At 35.3% G+C, this 22,237-nt stretch overlaps 2 protein-coding genes across 7 annotated transcripts in view; one reads left to right on the plus strand and one right to left on the minus strand.

Moving 5' to 3' along the window:
- LOC127058035 (F-actin-capping protein subunit alpha-2-like) overlaps nucleotides 1-22,237 on the minus strand; it is a 348,126-nt gene that overhangs the window by 129,612 nt on the left and 196,277 nt on the right. The window lies entirely within an intron of this gene.
- CHD2 (chromodomain helicase DNA binding protein 2) overlaps nucleotides 15,399-22,237 on the plus strand; it is an 88,425-nt gene continuing 81,586 nt past the window's right edge. For 3 of the 6 annotated variants that reach the window (XM_050967381.1, XM_050967384.1, XM_050967385.1), the window contains exons 1-3: nucleotides 15,399-15,553; nucleotides 16,070-16,161; nucleotides 16,497-16,625. In XM_050967381.1, coding sequence (XP_050823338.1) covers nucleotides 16,564-16,625 — 62 coding nt within the window. In that variant the 5' untranslated portion in view covers nucleotides 15,399-15,553; nucleotides 16,070-16,161; nucleotides 16,497-16,563. Of the gene's footprint in view, nucleotides 15,554-15,598; nucleotides 16,162-16,496; nucleotides 16,626-22,237 lie in introns of those variants that run through there. The other 3 variants (XM_050967383.1, XM_050967382.1, XM_050967389.1) reach the window with 3 other exon arrangements.

Below are 22,237 nucleotides of genomic sequence, written 5' to 3' on the forward strand. Positions count from 1 at the left end.
TATATATATATATATATATATATATATATATATATATATATATATATATATATATATATCCATCCAATGCTGTCTTGATTTAGTCTTAACTCAGTACTCTTAAACATTGGTGTTCTTTTTATATTTTTACAAATAATCTTTTACAACCTTTTAAAAAGCAAAACAGTAACATTTGCATTTGTCTTTTCTTTAAAGATAGAACTCCATAAATGTTTACCTACTTGATGGCTGACTGGCGTCCAGGCGGATTGTAGAGACCTAATTTTTTTAGGTAAGAATGGGTTGTTCTAAGTTTTACACAGCATCTTTACCACTTTCAGTTACTTTCTTGTCCTTGGGGGTTTGTTTAATTGTCTACTGCTGTGCTTTACTAGGAAAGGTAAAAGTGACCTGTGTTTTGCAAGTCTTAGTCTTAAATGGAATGGGGTACACTACAAAATTATTTGGATTTTAAAGGGTATGTTTTAATGTATGTATAAGATGCAAAAATGCCCCTTTTTAAAATTTCATGTAAAGTGTGTTTGATAGGTATTCTGTCAAATTAATTTTGTTCTAATAGCTTAAAAGATGAATTAATCTATAACAATCTAGACTGAATTTTGGTGAAAACGCTCTTCACTTTACTTCGAAAACTTCCTATTTCATTTACCCTTTTTTCCTAAGTGAAAAAATGTACTGAGTTTTGTAAATCATTTTGTATTCTGCATTATAAAGTTAAATAAAAACAAGTTCACCTAGGCATATTGTAGATTTTAAACATGGCATCAAAAACTGAATAACCAACATACATGCTAATTACAAGAAGTGTCTCGAGGGCCTAGCTGTTTTTTGAAGAGCCTGAACATTTAAGGTTCTTTAAAGAATTTATTTACATTTATTATTTCTAATTTTGTACCATGATACTCTTCGTGTGCTTGTTTTGTACTTTGGATGAGAACTGTAATATGCAATCACTAGAAAGTTGTGTTTAAAGAAATATACTAATACATTTAGATAGTCCTATGGCGGAAGTGTAGGCGAAATCTCTTGGATTGCTTTTGATCTTTTAAACAAACTTCTTTGTTCCTTTTTTAAAGGATTGTACCTGGGTACTGTTTCTTTGCTGCAGTGGCTGATCTATTAAACCTGGAATAAAAGGAAACGTTCAAAATTCTTTAGTGTTCATATCAGGTACGTAATATTAGTGATTCTGTTAATCTCTTAAAATTCACTTTTTCAGCAGATAAGCATTAAACCTACGTTTGTTTAAGGCATTAAAGGGTACTTAGCACAGTAAATAAATGGTGTGTTGCTCAGGATTTGCATTCAAATTTTAGTTCATACTAAATATAGTTTCATAATCTTGATGTGACCTCTAAATACCATCTTTTCTCAAGATTATGGGACAGTCCATTCAGTAAAAGGAGATGGATCTGTTTGTACCATCTAAAATATATTGCATGGTAACATAAATTAAAAGTAAAGAATTTAGAAACGCAAGGCAGATATTTCTGTTTCTCCATATGCAGCAGCACATAAGTGTATAAATAAAATTTGAGTTAAACTTCAGGAATACATTGTTCCTGAATTCATTACTTCATGGTCATATTTCAAGTTTTTTCTGTTTGGGCTTTCATGCACTTCATTTAAAAAAATCCTTTTGGATGATTTGCTATCTGAAATCCTACTGCTATAAAAATGAGAAGCCAAAGTACTAGTAGTGTTAGAAACCTTATTATTTCTAGAACTTAGGTAGACTAATTTTCAACTACCTTTGAATTTGAGACATCTCTTTATCTTACATTTTTAGATTGATAAAAGGTAACATGGTTCAAATGTAACTCGGCATTGTCGATCTTACTTGGTGCTTGTATTAATAACAGGTTTCTTCTTACAGATTACCAAACTAATATACAAATTCAGGTCATTAAATCTTAAGATCATCTTGATGAAGAGATTCAAATTAACTGAGAATCCTAAAATGAATCTTAATGAATTATGTATGTTACAGTGTACCCCCAAAACCGTCTTACATAAAACTAAAAATTAGCAAAAATCAACACCATTCTTATAAGATCTCCTACTTGATAGAGTACAGATACCTGTTCTAGCTTGGAGGTAAATTTTAGCCTGTTCCAGCTAATTGCTTTAACTATTCAGCTTCAGATATATAACTTTTCAAGTGTCTCAGCTTGTAGCAGTTCATTTTACCCACACAAGAGTTCTTGTCAGTATGACACACAAATCAAACTAATTTATGTAGAGAAGCCGTCATATAGCTTACAATGTAGGCAGACTGCAGGAAAACAAAATTTTGAATGAGGATGCTGTGTAAAATTTAACATGGCAGTCATGTAATTGTATAATATGAAACTTGAGAATTAGGAGTACTTAAATTATCTTGCAGCTTTGAAAAGATGCATGTGACAACTGATGTGAATCTTCAGTGTACTGGAACAGAATGCTACGAAGTCCAGGCCTCTCAAATAATCTACTGATGAGAGAGCCAAAACAGGCTTGTAATTATAGTAGAGCAGTACACTCAAATCCTGATAATTCTTACACTTAATCTGTGAAATTCGTGATTTTTATTCCTTTGGTCAAGCCCATTTAAGATAAAAAACATCTTCGGTCACGGTTAACCTATTCATAAATACAAATATAAGTTAGACATCATAGGTTGACCCAGTTTGGTTAACAGACACTTTTATAAGGGCATTTGGAAAAGAATCCTTTGATCTTTGTGACCTTGAACTCATCCTGTACCACCATGGTATTCTTTGTACTGAATATATTGTGAAAACTATGGTCTCAAGGTTCTCTAATCATTTTGACTGTTGTTTAGATCCTCACTTCTTGTCCCTTTAATTCAAATCTTACATATTTTGATCTATATATTGGCAGCTATTCTTTAAATACGTTGTATAGGCCTCAGTCAACTCAGTTCACACCTCTAGGAAATCAAGGAAAGATCTCAGTTCCAAGCACCTGAAAGCATATTAATGTGTCATAGAATCCATAAAACAGTTTATGCTCTGGAATCATTTTAGTCCCCGTTGCATGTAACCAGAAAACATGACATCTAAAAACAAGTGAGCCTCACCTTGAGCAGAGTAAAGAGACCATGTTAGACATACAAGACTCTTTTAGAGCTTGGTACCTTGCCATCCCTTAGGGAGAGGAGCCATTGTCTATGGAGCCGAGCATTCTGTCTCTCTAGGGCTGCCAGTTGTGTAACTTGTAGAATAAGATGTTAGTGCAAAGGACATCCGAAAGGCTGTCTGGAAATTTCAGGTGCTGTGATTTGGGAAAGAGGTAAAGTGTTCGTGGTGGGTTTTTTTTAATTTTTATTTATTTATTTATTTATTTTTTACTACACTCATTCTGCAAAGTTACAGCCATTAGGTTAACTAAAAATCTTATTTTTATTCAGATATCAAGTAAGTTAAACTATAAATGGGAGATGCAAATGCTATTTGAGTTAAATTAATATTTACTAGTGAACAGTTTCCCAACTGGGATACATAGCATAAAACGTAAGCATTTTAGTGATGCATTTTAGTTAATTAGTGTTTTTCTATGATTATAAGGTAAATAGCTGTTTTGAATAATATGAGTGTCAAATGATAACATTTAAAGTTGGAAATTGAAAGTATAATGGGCATGTAGTTTGACAGTTATGAAAACAACCACTAGTGAACATGCAAGAGATATGATTTATTGCCATCCCACTGCTATTCTTTTTTTTTGCTGGGAACATTCTTTTTCAGTTCATCCAATAGACACTTCTGACAACTATCTGCTTACGAAATGTTAGCTTCCTCTTCCAAAATTGTACTGACATTAAAAAAACATTCATGTTCTCAAATCTGCTTTCTTTGTAATTGAACTGTGGTATGTCTGTGTTTGACTGGGCCATTATAACCTGAGTAGAGCCAAATAACTTATCGCTCAATTGAGTCATCATGAAAATAACAAGATGTTTAAACTAGAATAGAAATGATCTCTGAACCTAGATAATGTGGTACGCTATTAGAAGTGTCTAAGATTGGACTTTCAGGTTCAGCTTTTCACCATAGCTTGGTTTGGTTACCTTTTATGAAGTCTCTAGTGCTAGATGTTTTCTTTGAAGAGGGAAGTGATAGATGTAAACACTCAGTTGGACAAACAAACGCATCTTCATGTTATATAACACTTATAAAATTTAAGGTTTCTTTGCAGAGGAACCTCTATCGGCTGATTGAACGAGAAATTAAAACCACTGAATAAAACAAATACTGTTGAATGCTATATACTGTTGGATCTGATAGCAGCTGTTAAATCACATTTTAATACACATTTTAGTCCTATAAACTCCTTATATATCATACCTAGGTAAACTGTCAGTTGCATACTGGTTACCACTCAAGTTTGATGGATACCCAGATGTGTGGAAAGAAACCAGGCTTTATGAACAAAATTATAATTACATTGTTGGAAGTAGTTCATTTGCAACGTGTTTAAAATGGAAATCTGATGTGGGAAGGGGAAATATTAAATAAAGGGAGTAACTTAAAGGAAAAAGGATGAAGTAAAATATCAGAATCTAGAAATCTATACATTAAATATTAAAACTATTGTGAGAACTTATTATCAATACATTCATATTAAAGGAGAAACTTCGTTGGCCAACTGCTGTTAGCAAGAGAATTTTTGACTCATTTGATATAATTTAGATTAAGGCCAGCATTAGCAAGTTAGGTGATTTAGGAGCCTAAATCCTGTTAGCTTTCAATGAGTCGTATGCTCCTTAGTCTCTCAAATATTTTTGAAAAATTTATTCTTAATTTTTAAATTAAATTAGTTCTTTGTCATTGGGGAGATCTAGGATTCACACAACATCTATCAATTATTGGCTCAGCTGAGAAGTGTAACTCATTTAAAATTTTCTATAATTGTAATCACAAAGAGAGCTTTTGGTATTAGTTTGCTTTCTGGAGGCTTTATAGTTGTTGTGGGTGGAGCCATTTACTTCCTTGTCTCTATTAGAAATGTACTGATATTTTAAAAACTTATTGATATGGACTGTCAGTAGGCTCTTACTGACATAATCAGTTCTGAAGCTGACCACATGTCGAAAACTGGACAATAGGTATAGAGTTTTGCTATGCTGTTGTAACTGCCTTACAAGGAAAATTGGCTGCATGGCAAAATTTGGTTAATACATGTACTATATTTAACTGCAGTATCAGTTCTTTGGTAATTAGCAAACTGTTTAGAAAGTGAATGAAGTGGAAGAAGTAGGCTGAAAGCATAAGGGCATTTCACACAAGAATCTATTTCAGATTCCACTGGTGCCTGGTTAGACTTCACATTTATTTGTTTCCAAAAGTGCTAGACATAACGTCTTTTCAAATCGCACCTGTGATGTGTCACTGGAGGTTAATATATCTAGGGTGTGGAGGGTAGTTCTAAATTGTGAAAGTTTCCATAAGATCTTTGCCATCCCAGGTTGCTTAGCAGTATGTTGAGGTGCAGATTGTGATTAGGGCATGTCCTTTGACAAGTGCTGTATGCTTTTTGGTTGTCTTTAATTGGGTACGTACTCCCCCCAACCACATGGAATTGTGGTGGCAGCTTTGCGCTAGGCTGAAGATGGCACTTTCTGGTGTTTATATAAAAATCAGTGAATTTAAGTTTTGATGTATTGATTTCCGATATGTTTTTTAATGTATGTTTTCCCCTACAGATGTGGTGAGGAATGTGGTGATCTCAGGATGCACAAAATAGTTGATGTTGATTGAAGCACTGGTAAGTTATTTTTCTTAATATACTTGCATGTGATTTAAAATAAATGATTTATAGCTATAATGTTTAATTTGCTGAAAAATTTTTGATTGAAAATGTCCTTAAACTTGATTGACTTGAAGCATATTTTAAATAAACCTATTTTTATTTAAAAGTACCAGAGTCCTAAACTCTTCTGATTTTGGTGACGTTTTGAAATGCACCTTTTTAAATACTAATTTCAGTCAATTTTAAATCTTTCGTATAATGCTGTGGCACTCTTCCATTTTTGTGACTTGACTTCTTGATGAGAGCAAAGGTTAAAACATTAAATCAAATTTGTATTTGTACAGACTACAATACATCAAATATGTTACTTTGTACAAATAGTACAGTACTCCATCAATATTATGTCTCTATTTGTGGTATAAAATAGAAAATCACATAACCGAATTAATGTCTTAAGCATCCTATTATTAATACCATTAGCCAAGCTTTGTCCTTGTGCGCGCCTATCAACAGCAACAAGGGTACTTAAGCAGACTAGTTAGTAACTATCTTCAGCGAGTTTTCTAAGACTCAGCGCTCTTTTCCCCTCTTCTTATTCCAAAGATCTGTAAATTTACAAAGGATGCTATGAGTTTAGAGTATGACCTGCTGCTTTGAGCAAGTAGTTTATAGGGTCTCATTTAGGAATAGTCCTCCATTCAGTCAAAATGCAAAGTTGCCAGGTTTGAGTAGGAGAGAAGATTTGATTATATCTAGTGCCACCATTTGGGATGAAAATGGGAATACAACTTGTTGAATCTATTTTGCTAAAAAGAATGTACCCTGGGACTACTTTGTATGATCTTTAAAACAGGTACCGAGAGTCAAGTTTCTTTTATCTGCCCAAATTTAAGTCCTCTTGTTTACTCAATATCTCTGCATAACATTATCTTTGCCCTAATTTTCAATGCATTTTGTGTTTATGCAGAATTTAAGCTTGCATTTAATACTTTTTCATTTGTGAAGATAATCTTCCAGATGTGAAAAGTTAACTCATTCAGTGATGTTTTCCTTAGTCTGCAGACACCTGAACCAGTAGCTCCAAGGTGTGACATTCTTACATCATCATATTAGGATGATAACTCTGCAACCTGAGTATAATGACGGTTTCATTGTGCCTCACATTAGTAGAGACATCCAGCTAATGTTGTTCTCTGTTCAAACTGCCTTCCATGCTTCCGCAGGTGCCAAAAACCCAACTGTCCCCTCCCTGGCTGCCAAAGCATCTAGCTTCCTACTGATAACTAATTCAAAAGTCCTGCCTTGTCTAGACAAACCCCTGGAGCCTATTGTAAACAGAACATTGGTGGAGGAGGTATAAGACTTTGTTTCTACCTTCAATTATTTTTATAATTAAAATAATTGGGGGTAGAATCATACTCTTCCGGCTCCTTCTCATTCATTAAAAGCCTTAGTTCTTAATTTTAAATTAAGATATTTAGCATCTCCAAACTGCCACACTAGAGTACTGCAGAATACCAGGACCTTGCTGCCAAATTTAGGTGCAACTAGTATTGTGTATGGTGTCTTGCTTTTTTAATTCACTGACTACATATCATTCCCCTTTTTGGTTCTCTTATACCCTGCCTGCTCTACCTGTCTTCTCTTTTTTGTGCTGCTTTTTTTAACGCTTCCTACTGTGTTCCAAGTAATCTTCACTCTTCTAAACCCACTTTTGCCATGCTATCCACCAGAAACCATTGTGTTATCTTCCTCCTCAGCCCTCTTGCCCTGTCTCAACTTCTGTTAAAAGTATGGGAACCTGTATAATTTCTTGGTATGTCATGGAAAAGAGGGGTGAAAGTTAAGGTTAACAATTAAATTTCACCCCAACTTTTCCTATACCCTTCTTTGTCGTCTTTTTCTTTCTCTGATTTGGATTATAAACTCATTGTAGTCGGGTTATGTTTCTCCAGCAGCAGCTGAAGACATCCCAGTTATCCTGTACATTGGAAAGTTAATTCATTTCCTTATGGTGCTTTGTAATCTCTAGGCGAGATAGACAGAAGTCCTGAATTTAATTTGAGGAAGAATTATCTTTAGAATGTTCTCCTCTAAAATGTGTTTGTAAATTAAATTTAAATTTAGGACTAGTGATCTGGATTTGAAAGTTTTTCTTGAATAAGAAATAAAAGCATTTGAGTTCATCATAAACCTTATTTTTGGAGTTGGTGTACTCTACATGGTGTTTTGAAATTTTATGTGGGCTGTTACCTTTAATCCAGCCCAACAACTCTTTAAGGTGCTGTGCTGTTTGTTTGCAAATTTTTGTTCTCAGCTTGATTTCAAAGGTACCTTTCAGAAGTTACTTAACCTCAAAACAGTCTAGATCTCTAAGATGTGATCAAAGGTTCTTGGACCCTTAACTTCAGGTACAATATGAATCCTTGAGAGTTGGAAGAAAACTTCCCTGAGCTAAGAATGCCTTGTCCTATTTAAAGGACATCATAAACATCAGTGTCATATACCAGAACCCAACAGTTCCAAATGTGTAAAGTTACGATTGGATCATTCTTTTCATCCCTGAGACAGCCTTTAAAAAAAACAAAACAAAAAAATTTCCTATCCTTACCTAGGCAAAACTCATATTGATGTCAATGGAAGTAAACTAGTTCTTTCCCTTGGAAACCACCTGTAGTGCTTACCCCTCCATGTTTTTTTAACTGGATAAAACTACAGTGAGCCTTCTGAGATCAGTGAAGGACCTTCTTATATTTTGTTCTCCATGAAGATCTATCTTCTTGTATGGGTGAGAATTTCACCTATTTCCACATCCTAGGAGGAAAGAGTGGCACTAATATACAAGTCCATTACAGCTCTGTCTCTGAGAGGAAGACTTGCTTTGGTAAACCTGTGACAAAGTAAAAGCCTCAGGTTCTAAACTTAGGAACTTGTTCCTGCCCATTTACCTCGACTGGGATTTCCCTCTTAAATAGCTTTCCTTTGTCGTGAAGTTATAACTTTAAAAAAATTCTAATATATGGAAAAGTCTCAAGCATGAAAAGCTTGACAGTCTTTCTAGTTTCCCTTCTTTGTTTGAAATCTTATAACTTTGTTGGTCTTTTTTCTATACATGCTATTGATATAAGTATATTTTATGATTGCATGTTTGGACTTCCCTACTGTACTTTAGGGAACTGTTGTGGGTTTTTGACAAACATAAAAGGTAAAACTGAACACTTATTTTTGACTACAAAAGATTGAAATTTTGTTTGTTGCAATGGACTCCTCCAAAAAATCATCTTTCTAAATTAGAGCAAAAAGTTAATATGTATTATGAGAGTGTGAAGAGAAGATAAATTTAGAAATTCTAAAATTTCAAATCTGTTTGGTGCTTGAGTATTTACCCAGGTATTGCAGTGGACTGTTAATAAAGATTGGCATTTCTATATTTTGGCAAAGTGAAGAAAACCTACCAAGCATTGTATAAATGGTTTTGAGTAGCCTAAATCTTGTTTAATTAGAAATAAAAATACAATAGCCAGTAGGTAAGAGAACTTCTTGAGCAATAAAGTGATGGCTAATGCTATGACTCTACAGAAGGATGTAAAGAGAACATAAGCTTCGTGTACTAAAAAAAAAGAGTCTTAGTCATAGATGATCAGTGTGACTGTTTATAAACAAACATAAAACCACTGTAGAAGTCTTACTGGAGGAGGAATCTAACTTGGGAAAAAGTGTTAAAATGTTTACTAGATGTACCCTAAAAACATAACACACAGTTGTAGCTGTGTAGTTTGAAGAATTGGATCCAAATTATTTTAAATTATTTACTGAATGCTATTGATACTTTCCTCTTATTGTAACTCCTTTCATTGCAGGATCTTATTACAGAAATAGTAACTTTAGATTAGTGTATGAATCTGAAAGTGGTGGTGGTACTTTCAAGATGAGAGATTCAGATTACCACTATGTCCTTTGTTGGCAAACTCATTGGTACAACCAAATATGGCTGAACCAAGCAGAGATACCTTAGGCCTGAGGTCTTTTCATAGGATATCAGGGTTGGAAGGGACCTTAGGAGGTCATCTAGTCCAGCCCCCTGCTCAAAGCAGTACCAATCCCCAACTAAATCATCCCAGCCAGGGCTTTGTCAAACCTGACCTTAAACTTCTAAGGAAGGAGATTCCACCACCTCCGTAAGTAACTCATTCCAGTGCTTCACCACCCTCCTAGTGGAAAAAGTTTCTCCTAATACCCAACCTAAACCTCTCCCACTGCAACTAGAGACCATTACTCCTTGTTCTGTCATCTGCTACCACTGAGAACAGTCTAGATCCATCCTCTTTGGAACCCCCTTTCAGGTAGTCGAAAGCTATCAGATCCCCCCCATTCTTCTCTTCTGCAGACTAAATAATCCCAATTCCCTCAGCCTCTCCTCATAAGTCATGTGCTGCAGCCCCCTGATCATTTTTGTTGCCCTCTGCTAGACTTTTTCCAATTTTTCTACATCCTTGTAGTGTGGGGCCCAAAATTGGACACACTACTCCAGATGAGGCCTCACCAATGCCAAATAGAGGGAAATGATCACGTCCCTTGATCTGCTGGTAATGCTCCTGCTTATATAGCCCAAAATACCATTGGCCTTCTTTTATCCAGTCACTTATATTTGCTTTGCACTCAGTGGAATGACCCAACAAAAGTAGATTTTCATGGGTTGAACTGCAAAAACAACAACAAAAAGTACTATGGTTATCAGATCAACACTTGGCTTCCCTTATTTCTTACAACAGAAGCAGTAACCATAACAAGAAACTTGGTGAATTTCATTATATATTGGGTATCCACTTCACTCACCCCAACATTCCCAAATATTTAACACTGGCAAGAATTGTATCAGTGTTATTCTCAGGGTATTAGAGAGAGAACGTGGGTTTTATTGGACCAGAAGATGGTCCAATAAAGGATATTGTCTCACTGACCAGATTTAACAGTGTGGTTATGTCATATTTTGGTTCCTTAATCAGATTTTTGGTTCCTAAAAATATTTTGAAACATGGACTAATCTCCAAGTGCCTAAATCGGTTTAAATCTAAATTAGTTTGTTCAATATATGATACATAATACATTTGTAGTGAGTTTTTCAGTTTAGAGAATATTAGTTAATAGCTACCCCCCCACTAAAGTAGAAATACCACTTGAATTTAAAAAACAAAACAAATCAATAGGTATGTGAGGTTGAAGATGGGAAGACCCTGTGATTTGAATATTCTGCCTACCCTCAACTTGTTACATATATGATGCAACAACGACAAGTTGAATCTAAATATCTGCTCCTGTATTCCACTTACATGGAATAGAGGTACATAATGTATCTGAAATGGGAGGAAAAATAAGTTCATCCATATAGGAATACTGGGATATGAAACATAGTAAATGGCAAATCGTTAACCCGGAACAGACTTCTATAAGGACTTCATAGTTAGATTTTACATAGTTTGACAGGATATTTTGAAGTGAGAATAGTGGCACTTGAATGATGAGGCAAAACACTCAATTCTACTGTCTTTTTTTTTTGTAATTAATTTTTGCAGCCCTTCTTACCTGGAAAGGTTATGCCTGGAGGGGTTTTTTTAAGGGACCTGATAGTGGTAGAATTGGCTGTAAAATTAAACTGCGTGTTTAAGTTAAAAAGCCACATTCAAAAGAATAAATCGAAAGAAGGAAATAAAAGGTCACAAATGTAAAGTTAGAATGCAAATTCACTATTGAGGAAACAATTATTAAAACCATTTCTTGTACAGTTCAGAGGGTTTTGCCTACAGTGAGCACTTCGTTGATGGCTTGTAGGCATTGAGTTTTTTTTGTTCTGCCATTTAGTTGTTTCCTGTTCTTAAGGTTTATGTTTATATGGGTGCAAATAGCAGTTTAAAGAAGTACGTTAGTTTTTGTCTTTGGACCACATTTTGTTTGTGTTTTGGTATCAGTGATGTAACTTAAAGTCAAGAGGCAAGATAACTTGATCTGTTGGGCCAAATGTCCCACTTCTAATGGCAGTCATAATAATGCTTCATCTGGACACTTCTAACTTTGTCACTGATCTGGTGCCTTAAGCCCTGTTGCTGCTGTATGAAGAGCAAACTTTGAATACATGGCTGGAGGAAGCATGGTTGGAGATGACATTAAGCTGGTTGTGTTGAAAGCAATGAAACAAAGCAGTGTAATTTGCATAATTTCATCTGATTTTTGACACATTGGCTCATCCAGTAGCTACTGAAATGATCACTCTGTCTGTTTTCTGATATTTAGTCACTTTAAAATGACCATCACCATAAGTGTTTCTCTTTCTAGACTAGAAGACTAGAGCCAAGATGGCACAACTTTTGCAATTTCTGTTGACTTCAGTCAACGCCTTCATATAGTAACCTCGCTTTCATACCTTTGGCATTATTGTGTTTGATTACTTGTGTGTGTTAAGCAGAGAGAGGGACATAGCTGAAAATTTCATATAATAGCAAAAAATTAAGCTTAGTTTCAACTTGATTTGAGACTTTGGCTAGAAGTACTCGTGTTTTACATTAACTTTAGTAGATAGGTCAGTCCAGTAAAGTTTGTCACCAGGGAAAAAATCCCTCTGTATTTGAAAGTATCCCTCTGTATTTAATTTAATAGTTCCCTATGCAAAATTTTTGTACTGAGTTCATTATGCTCTAAAGGTTTCTTGAACTCTTACTTTCCCCTGTAGTATTTATTTGTATTTTTGAAAACTTACATGTCATGCTGCTGGATGTGCTCATGTTAGTTGGTGAAAAAGCAGGTGTTCTGACATGTATAATTTATATTGAATCAAATTCATGAAGGCTTAGTTCTAAAATTCATGTTTAAAATGCCTTCAAGGTACATAGCTGAATGTTGTCTGTTTAGTTTAAGGATAAATTATCTATATTCCAACAGCATTTTTCTTTTAATTTTTTTATAAAGAGTCAAGTCAGATGAAGAGTGTCAAATGGAGTCTACGAATGGGAAACCAAGATGGCAGTTCCGCTGTTGATTGAGAGGTTGAGGAAATGGACTAATGAATGAGTACTGTGATATATCCATCCAAGACAGGGACACTTTAACGTGGACTTCAGTGTTACTAAACCAGAGAAGATTTGGGTTTGTGATCATCCTACCAAAATGGACTTGAATTTCTAAAGGGTGTTGTACAAGTGTACAGAAAATTGATCCGTTTTTGAGGGATGGGTGGCAAAATTTTATACTCCAAGAAATGTATATTTAACAGGGGAATTAAGTTGATATCAGGTATATTACTGCCTATTTGGGCAAAATGTATTGTTATGCTGTTTTTAAGTGACTTATTTAATAAATGTTTTTTTACAATTTATTCTTGGTTTGTCTTTTTCCTGGCTGAAAAACACTTAGAATGTATTGATGTTTAGGTGCATTAAATTTCTTTGATCAGTGGACTCTGAAAATGAGAAATATTTTTAAAGCTGGTAAATACTGAGGGCTTGTAAGCTTTATGAAATACTTCATTTGAAATATGGCTATATTTGGTTTCAAAGACTCCTCAGTTTGTCTCAATGTTCAATATTTTATTTTTAGTTATCCGTGGAGTTAAAATGTTCAATTTTTTTATTTTGTTCAGTACTTGGTCAGTTGTCAAAGCTGTTTTGTTAAACTTTCTGAAGCTATCATAGGATGGTACAAATTTCAAATATATTGACAAACTAGGCAACAAATGCATGGTCATTGGCTTGCAATGAAGGGTCATCCTGAACTATCTTTGTTTTTGTTTGTGTGGAGAGGTGTGTATACAAAATCTTTATAGTGAACTTCAAATGAGATGCCTGAACGACTTATTTGCTAAATTTCGTGTGCTTTGTATTGGAAACTTCTGTTACATTTCGGATTGATTAAAAAAAAAAAAAGTTCGCCATTCTAAAAATTTTTACTTCAGTGGAGTTGAGTACCTTGGCTTAATGAGTATTTAAACCAATCTATTTAAAATGGATTAGAATTAGTCTGTACAAGTGTCCAGTACAGTTCATGGCCATCCTGTATACTGTGAATTTCTTGTTGACTTAATAATTCCTTACAAATAAGTGTTAAGTGGAGTTATTTGATCTTTCTTGTTACTAGATTAAAAACACCAAAGTTGACCTATGTGAAGTATTTTTAAAAGTCAGTTATTGTTCAAAAATCACTTTGCCACTTACAAGAAATGTATGTTGTTGGTCAACCGTTGGCTACAGAGAAACAATTTTATACTTAAATTTCATCTTGAGCAGGTAGCCCAACTTTTTTCTCCTCACATTTGAATACCAGGACAGACCTGGTGTTAATTGAGATAATCTGGACAAATTGGATCTCCAAATGACGAATATTGTAGATTTAGCATGAGATATGTTCAGCTGTCATTCATTGAGATAAATTTTTGGAAATCTTCATTCTTAAACATATGATAATGGCTGTTCATAACTGTTTAATCTTGTAGTGTTGAATGTACACACTTAACTAGCCAGTCTTGTTTCTGCCATTTATAATATGGTGCGGTTGAGTATTACTGTCTAAAAATGACTGAATATTAAAACTAATAGATTTTCTTTGTACTGTTAAAGTTCAGTTTGGAATTAGTGCTCTTTTTGGATTGTAATTTATTTTTTTAAAATTTGTGCTGCGTGCACAGAGGGTCACTAGCTTTCTTCTATATTTATATAATCACTCCCCAGTCAATATTGCACTATTTTGATATAGCGCATCAAATTTACACAGCCCTCATTTTACTGCATTGAAGAGACAGGGTGGATTGACTGAGGGCAAGGATGGGAAGGATATGGGGGAGCTAAAAGAAAATAACTTGGGTTTTACTGGTAGAACTTGCTATTGGCCATTGGTTGGGATAATGTACCATTTCTGATGCACTTAGTATAAAGCCCAAATCAAAACTTTACCAAAAAATCAGAACACTGATGCCTGATTCCAGTATCTTGTAAAACGGATAATAAATGTGTGAAAAGCTTAGGTGAGGCTTCTAGTTGGTTATCACTTTTACTTGTTGGGGGAGGAGTGGTGTGCATAAGGGTATCTCTTGTGCTTAGATCCCTTCCAATTCCTCAGTGAGTGGTGTTTTCTCTGCCAGGACATATCTGAAATTTTACATGGCTTGTAATAAATAATTCTGGACATTGAATTCTACATTACTGTAAAAAGTCCACTTTAGAATGTTAAGATCTATTATAAACACTAATGGGTTAAGAAATGGACAATACTCAACCTGGGTGCTATATTTTTTTGCAATAGTGTCTTCAGTTAATGAATTAAAATAACATAGCTATGTTATTTTTGCTCTTCTCAAGAACCACTAGGGAGGCGCTGTTGAGTTGAAAGGGTTACTGTCAAACTGCTTTCTTTAGGGTGTAGTGACTTTCCACTTTTCAATCTTAAATTATAGGTATTGAGTGACAAGGGAAGGGATTATTGATTGAAGATAGATTTTTTTTTGATTGAATTTTTAAAAAAAAATTGCTACCCCTTGGGTGGGGTTGACTTCCAAGGAGGGTTGTTGCTCAAATCTGGCTATTAGTCCCTCTTCCATTCTTTCAAAATGGCTTGTTACAGCACCACTTCCTGTCCAGGGAGGAAGTAATTTTAGCCCATGGACTGAAATATTTAGCAAATCTTTAAAACAAAAGAAACAAATTACATTTCTTTCTGGCTTGAAAAGGGTGTCTGAGCCAGATGGGGTTAAGGTGCCCCCTCAGATGGGGTGGTTTGAAGAAGCCAAGGATGTGGGGGGGTGGCAGGCACCCTTTAGGTGGAGGCTCTTCCTTTTTTTTGGTAGAAATGAAGGGGTGGGTCTATGGTACATCACCTGAGTTGTGGGGTAAATGTAGAGTGTCAATCAAAGGCAGAGCTCAGAGCTGGGAAGGAGCTCTAGATGGCGGCTGTGCCTTAGAGAGAGCGCGCTGAGCTCCGTGCCTTCCCAACACTTTACGCAACTTTCCCTAACTTTTGAGCAGCCTCAGGGGGCCCCCAGAGCCCCTTATCTGTTCTAGGCACGAATCGGGGGCTAATTGAGCCTTTTTCGGGCAGAAAAGCAGCTTTTGGAGGCTCTCTTTTCGTGCCTTGCTGGAAAGAAGAAGCCGTGGAGAGAGCCCAGGTCGTTGTTTTTCCAGCTTAGAAGCCATGGCGTACCTCCATTTTTGTGCGCTCTCCTAATGAGCTTTTCCCCCGGACATTTTTTGTACTAATTATCGCTGCTTTTGCTTTCACAGCAGTATATTTTTGGGGGTTATAATCTATTTATTTTTTTATTATCTAAAATATATAGTTATCGTTTTACCTCCAAATATTTTGGATCTGATGTTTTTCCACTACCCGAAACTAATATCGGCTTGGTCCTGGCGGTGGTGCATGGATCAGGTAGGTGGGCAATTAATATTATTATTTTTCAGATTTCTGCCGTTTTTTAGTACTTTGACTTTTCGACCGATTTGAGCTGTATTGGGAATGACGCAATAAAATACAGAGATTTTTGCTTCCTCTGTTACTTTGGGAAAGTTTGCAGGATGCTGCTCTGGGCTGTTTCTCTTCCAATTTTTTCTTTTTAAAATGAATATTGTTTTAAATGTCCGTTTTCCTGTGCTGATCAGTGTTATGTATTGTTATAACTATCATTGCAGCGTCAGGACTTTGTTCTTGATAATGAAAGCTACTGAAACAAACTGGGACCTTACCTTTCTTTCAACTTTTGACAGTAAATACCTGGGCACAGGACATCAAAGCAAACACAGATACCCCCCTTTAATATTTAAGAATTTAAAGATGATGAGAAATGAGGACAAAAGCCAAGGAGAGGAGGGTTCAGTACACAGCAATGCATCGAGGTATGATCTATCAACTTTATTTTATTTTTTGAAAATCTCTGAATACAGTGTTTACCTTAACAGCTTTGGTTTACTATCCATACTTAAGACAAAACATTTAACTGATTTTGATTCCTTTTTTAAGGAATGACCTTGAGATTGTTAATATGCCACACCCTAATTTTTTTTGGTAGCAATTTCTGAAAGTTGTGTTGTGACTTAAGGGCCCATGTCAGAGTCAAAAGGTAATGTACCTTTATTCAAGGTAGCCTCTTTCTCTGTTAGGCTTTTTCAGTTTCTGAATTTCAGTTTTTAGGTTTTTTGTTCTGTGAAAAACGACCTTGTCGGTTTAGCCATTGCTGCATTGCACCATTTTACATACAAGGCAAATTTTTCTTTGAAGAATCTCAGAAGTCTAAACTTTAACTGAGGGCCATACAGAAGCCTAGTAGTAGTAAATTATAGTAAATAGACACTAGAGAAACTTACCTGAATGAAAAAAAGTTCATTTTAAAATATAAACTAAAAAGTGCCTGTTTGATTGATGCTCCTTACTTTATATTTTATTTGGGCTTACAGAACTTTGATACTGTTTAGGTATTTTAGGATATTTTGATACAATTTAACCAAACTTTCCCCTGGTGGTGATAGTATTTCATGTTTATAAAATCTAAACTAGGATTGTTAATGGGAACCTTGGTGTCCTTTCATTGCTTGTTTTGTATATTTTTGCTCAGAATGTGTGTTTACTTTTATGTCAAGTAATGATATTCTTTTCAGATACTTTATAAATTTAACTTTGATTTGAGGAAGAGTACAGAATGCTGAAAATACTGCTAACATTTGATAGACTTACAACATTAAGTCCTTTGTTTTGTTCTTCATTTAGCTTCTAACATTGTATCTTAAACAATATGCTGGCTTAATCTAACATTGAAGTCTAAAAACTATGCATTGCTCTTCAGTGGATTGTCAATACATTACATTTTGCCTATTTATGTTAACTTTTGTTAAATCATGGCCTGTTCATTTTTCCTTGAGTATCTTTTAAGTAATTGTCAATAAAATGAATTCTAAAACTCTTTGGTATCAATATGTGCACTATGTAAGTTTATCAAATGTATGAATAAGATTCTTGTTCCAGTAATATTTGACCTATTCTTGAACGTTATATGAACTTGAAATATCATCGTAGAAGCACATTCATGACCACGTTATTTTGTTAGAACCTTTTAAAACTTAATTTTGCATGCTAATCAGGAATGTTTTTAAATTGCAATGTAATAAAAGGTGTTAAAATGGAAATAGGTAAGTTTATTTGATTTAAAATGGGTATTGTTAAATTGGCTTAAAAAAAACACTGGATCATACACACAGTATATACAAGGACTTGTATTTTTTAAAATGTTTGACATATTTTCAACCTTAATTATAAGGTGGTAATTATGTTTAAGTGCAGCTGCAAAAATCCTGACTTTGTCAAGAAAAGTTGGTTTGCTTTTTAATCTAAATGTCACTGAAAAATGTGGACGATCAGTAGTAAGAGCAACAGAAATCATAATAAATACATTTTAGGAGTGTAGGAACATATGCCAAATAAAATGAAGTCCAATAACTGGATATAATGGGTGAATAATTGGGATCACACAGACACAACTCTTGATTTTTTTTTTTTTGTTTTTGTCCCAAGGCTATAATATTTGCATAACATCACGTGTAATTTTGCTCTTTGGTAGCAAAGATCATGTGTCTAGCATCATTGATTGAGCCATGTGTTACACCTGTTGTATTAAATAAAAAGTAAAACACTTAACATTTTTTCCTCCCCTTTTTCCCATACTTCATCAGAATAAACTTACTGCTGGTAATATCTACTCACCTGGAGTGTGGGAGCAATTGAACAGAGCATATTTATAAATGAGCCTTATTTTCTGAGCTGAGTCAGCTGAATGTCTAAAATACTTTGCTTTCTAAGGTTGACTTTAAGATACAGGGGAAATGATTTCTAGGAAGTAAAGCCTTCAGCTTGTTTTACTGCAACCCTGAAACACATTGATGTCTGCACAGATCATGCTTCTCTGACTTGACTCCCCTCTCACAATTTTGTTGGACTAGCTTAGAAGCATTAGATAATGTGTGAAGTCATATTACATAACCATGCCTTGATTGGAGGCTACAGTAATGAAAATGGATGGGTGAGGTGGATATGAGTGACTGGTGCCACTGATCTGCAAAATACAGATGGGAAACAATGTATGTGTTTGGTAGAGAGTCCATTAGTATAATGACTAGGGAATATGACTGGAATTGATTCCTGAATTTCCAGCCCTAGGAAAGAAGAAAAAAAAAACCACCCTTATCTGAACAAACAAACTCCTCTGAGAGTTGACTTGAAACAGAAATTATTCCCGAGGGGTAATCGTGTTAGTTTAACTCTTAGAAAAAGTTTAGAGTCTGTATATATGTAGGCCTTTCTTGGGACCTTTTGAATCAGTAGGGGGAAGGGGATAGCTCAGTGTTTTGAGCATTGGCCTTCTAAACCCAGTGTTGTGAGTTCAGCCCTTGAGGGGGACATGTAGGTATCTGGGGCAAAAATCTGGAGATTGGTCCTGCTTTGAGCAGGGAGTTGGACTAGATGACCTCCTGAGGTCCCTTCCAACCCTGTTGTTCTATGATTCTATGAAACATCTCTTCTTCCTGTATTTCAGTATACATACAGTAACCCAATTGTCAAGCTTTCCAAGTTAACTGTTACTCACTCAATTTAACTTGCTTCACCCAGGATGAAAGCTGGGATGTTGTCAATAACTCAAAATTTTGAACAATGGAACAAAATGTTGGCAATAACGTTTCTTTAAAAAAAAATGCTTGCATCTTCTGCCTTTTCTAATGCATTTTTTTAAAAAAGGCAGATGTGAAGAGGAGCAGTTGCACAATAAATTTTGACTGCAACATTAACTTCACAAATACTGGTATCTGAAATACAAATTAAGGTAAAATAAATCTAGGAATTCCCAGTCCTGTACAAAAGTAGTATAAATAACAAAAAATAAAGACACACACCATATAGATCCAACTTCTGCATAAATCCCTTGGAATTTCTTCATTGCAGTTACCTTATAGCCCTAACCATAATGAAATGGACATGGCTTGTATTTTTATTAGGTAAGAGATGCAGAAGCTGTACAAACAGTTGTATTTTCTTCCAGCTTGCATTTCGTGTTATAAAGTACAATCTGGAAATATTAGTTCTGTGTGAATGGATGTAGATCTGCTTTCCATTGAGAACTTTGAAGTTTTAGATCTGTAATCTGTTATCCTCTTGGCAAAGGGCTTCTTTGTAGAACTGAACTGCAGAATGCAGCAGACTTTGTAGAACAGAACACATTTAGTTTGTGGCAGCCATTTTATGAAGTAGTTTCATATAAAAGAGGATTTTATCTGGGGAAAATAAAGAAGTGAAACAGAAATTTAACACCTCTGTCTGGTTTCATCAGCAATTAGTATTTCTTGTCTTGTTAATGCTCAAAAGGAAACTAGTCACTCTTGGAAGAAAGGAAAAATGATTAAACGCCTGGCATTTTGGTGCAGGTCCAGTTCAGTCACAAAATGGCTGTTCCTTTGTGCCGCATAGCTGACAGACATACTGCATTGCACTGTGTGTACTCTGAAAACAGCAGGAAGTTGCTGGTGGGGAGTTCAAAGGCCATCTTGTTTTTGCTGTGGAATCTGATTGGCTGTTAGCTCTCTTGGTAACAGGACAGTCAACACTCGGGCGCCTCTGTGGAAGCAGAGCTCTGCCTTCTAGTGATGTCAGCATAAGCTTGCTTTTCAGAACCTCCCCCACTCTTGGCAAGAGAGCGATTGCCTGCTCAGCCAGCAGGGAAAACAGCGTTTGCATGCACAGCATTCATTCCAGTGTGAGAGAGAGTGCATGCATGCAGTAGATCTACAATGAATTTTCTCACATCCTCTTTATGGACGTTTCTAGTAGATTTTTTTCCCTTGATTCTTTTTTTTTTTTTTTAAACTTGAGATACCCTTTAACCATTTAGTGTTCCTTGAACAGCTGGACATTTTTTATAAATTTACAAATCTTAAATGGATGAAGCCCCATTTCCCCACTTGCCCCGTAAATGTGTAAATGCTTTGAGCAAGGTCACATTTTACTCCTTTTAACAAAAACATAGGACAAGCAATGCTGGACATGTTCAAAATGTATTTTGTTAAGCATGTTCTGGCTACAAATTCCTTCTTTTTGGTTCTCCAGTTTACAATCTAATTGGTTGTTACTGGGAGTGCTTTTTACTTACAGAATTTGGTTCTTCATGGCTGTGCAGAGTTTTTCTGTTTTTTTTTTAAACTTTTCAATCTTCCACTCACTTTTAATCTGAAGGGTTTTTAAAAAAACAAAACCAAGCAATCCATGCTAATCAGTGCAGAGGCAGAGAAAATAATGTGCAAGAAATTTGCTTTAGTTGTATTATGATGTAATCTACATGAAATGCAAAGGAGGGAGGGTTCATTTTTATTTTAAGGAAGTAACTTCTCATTACAAATACATGATTCAGATTTTAAACTACTGTATTTTCTTTTTTGAGCTTCGCTAGAACTGTGCAAAGAATATACAGAATTCTTGTAAACTAACTGCAAGAAGTTAGAAATAGTTTTAAATATTTATGAACTGTTTCTTTAACGCTCAAAAACTTAATTCAGACTTCTTTGAAATAATCACACTGTATTCTCTAACTGTATTAGCCTGAGTGTGTTATGTATCATAAATGGAAGACAAGAATAAATAGATCAACTGTGTGATTTCATAATCCTACAGAAACTGTCTTCATTTATCACAGCCTACTAAGGGCTCATTTATACTAGAAAATTAAGTTGACCCAGCTGCCTTGCTCAGGGGTATAAAAAACTCACATCCCTGAGCAATATTTTAAGATGATTTAAGTCCCTTTTGTAGATATTGCTTCTCTGCTCCCTGGAGCTAAGATCAAAGTGCTAGGTTGGTGGAAGAATCTATCTTTCCGGGAGGTGGGAATACCTGTGCCAGCAGGATAACTCCTCCCATTGGCATAGGTAATATTATAATTTTAACATTAGCTTTAATAATTTTTTTAATTTATCTACATTGAAATGCTACATTTGCATACTTGCAAGGTGTTCTGCTGTAGAGTTTCAAGTGTAGACAAAGCCCTAAGCATGTTGCCCCATACTTTCTCTCATCCATACATAAAACCTCTTGCCTGAGTTTAGTGATGCTTTCAACACAGGCTAGCTTTCACAGCTGGCGATATATCTTTAGAGCCTGGGTTCTGCTTTTACTTGTCATCCTGCCCATTGTGCAGTGAGGTCTAAATCAGTCAAATGCTGATAGTTCTCCCGTGCCAAAGGCCCTGCCTTTCTGCAGTTCCCCCTTCTGCTCAGGACAGATAAAGTCAGAGAGAGACAAATCTTGGGTGTGCCCCCAGGAGTCTTAGAAGCACACAGGGGAAGTGCAGCACCAGGTGAGAACACTAACTTATTTCAGCGCTTGTGAGCTAGGCTGACCCAATGCCCAGAGCCAGACTAACTGCACTGAAGACATACACTCTTTTGCACCCACTACATTTTAAATGCTCTGGCAT

Source organism: Gopherus flavomarginatus, chromosome 9 (genome assembly GCF_025201925.1).
Source record: "Gopherus flavomarginatus isolate rGopFla2 chromosome 9, rGopFla2.mat.asm, whole genome shotgun sequence".
NCBI classification, from domain to species: domain Eukaryota; kingdom Metazoa; phylum Chordata; order Testudines; family Testudinidae; genus Gopherus; species Gopherus flavomarginatus.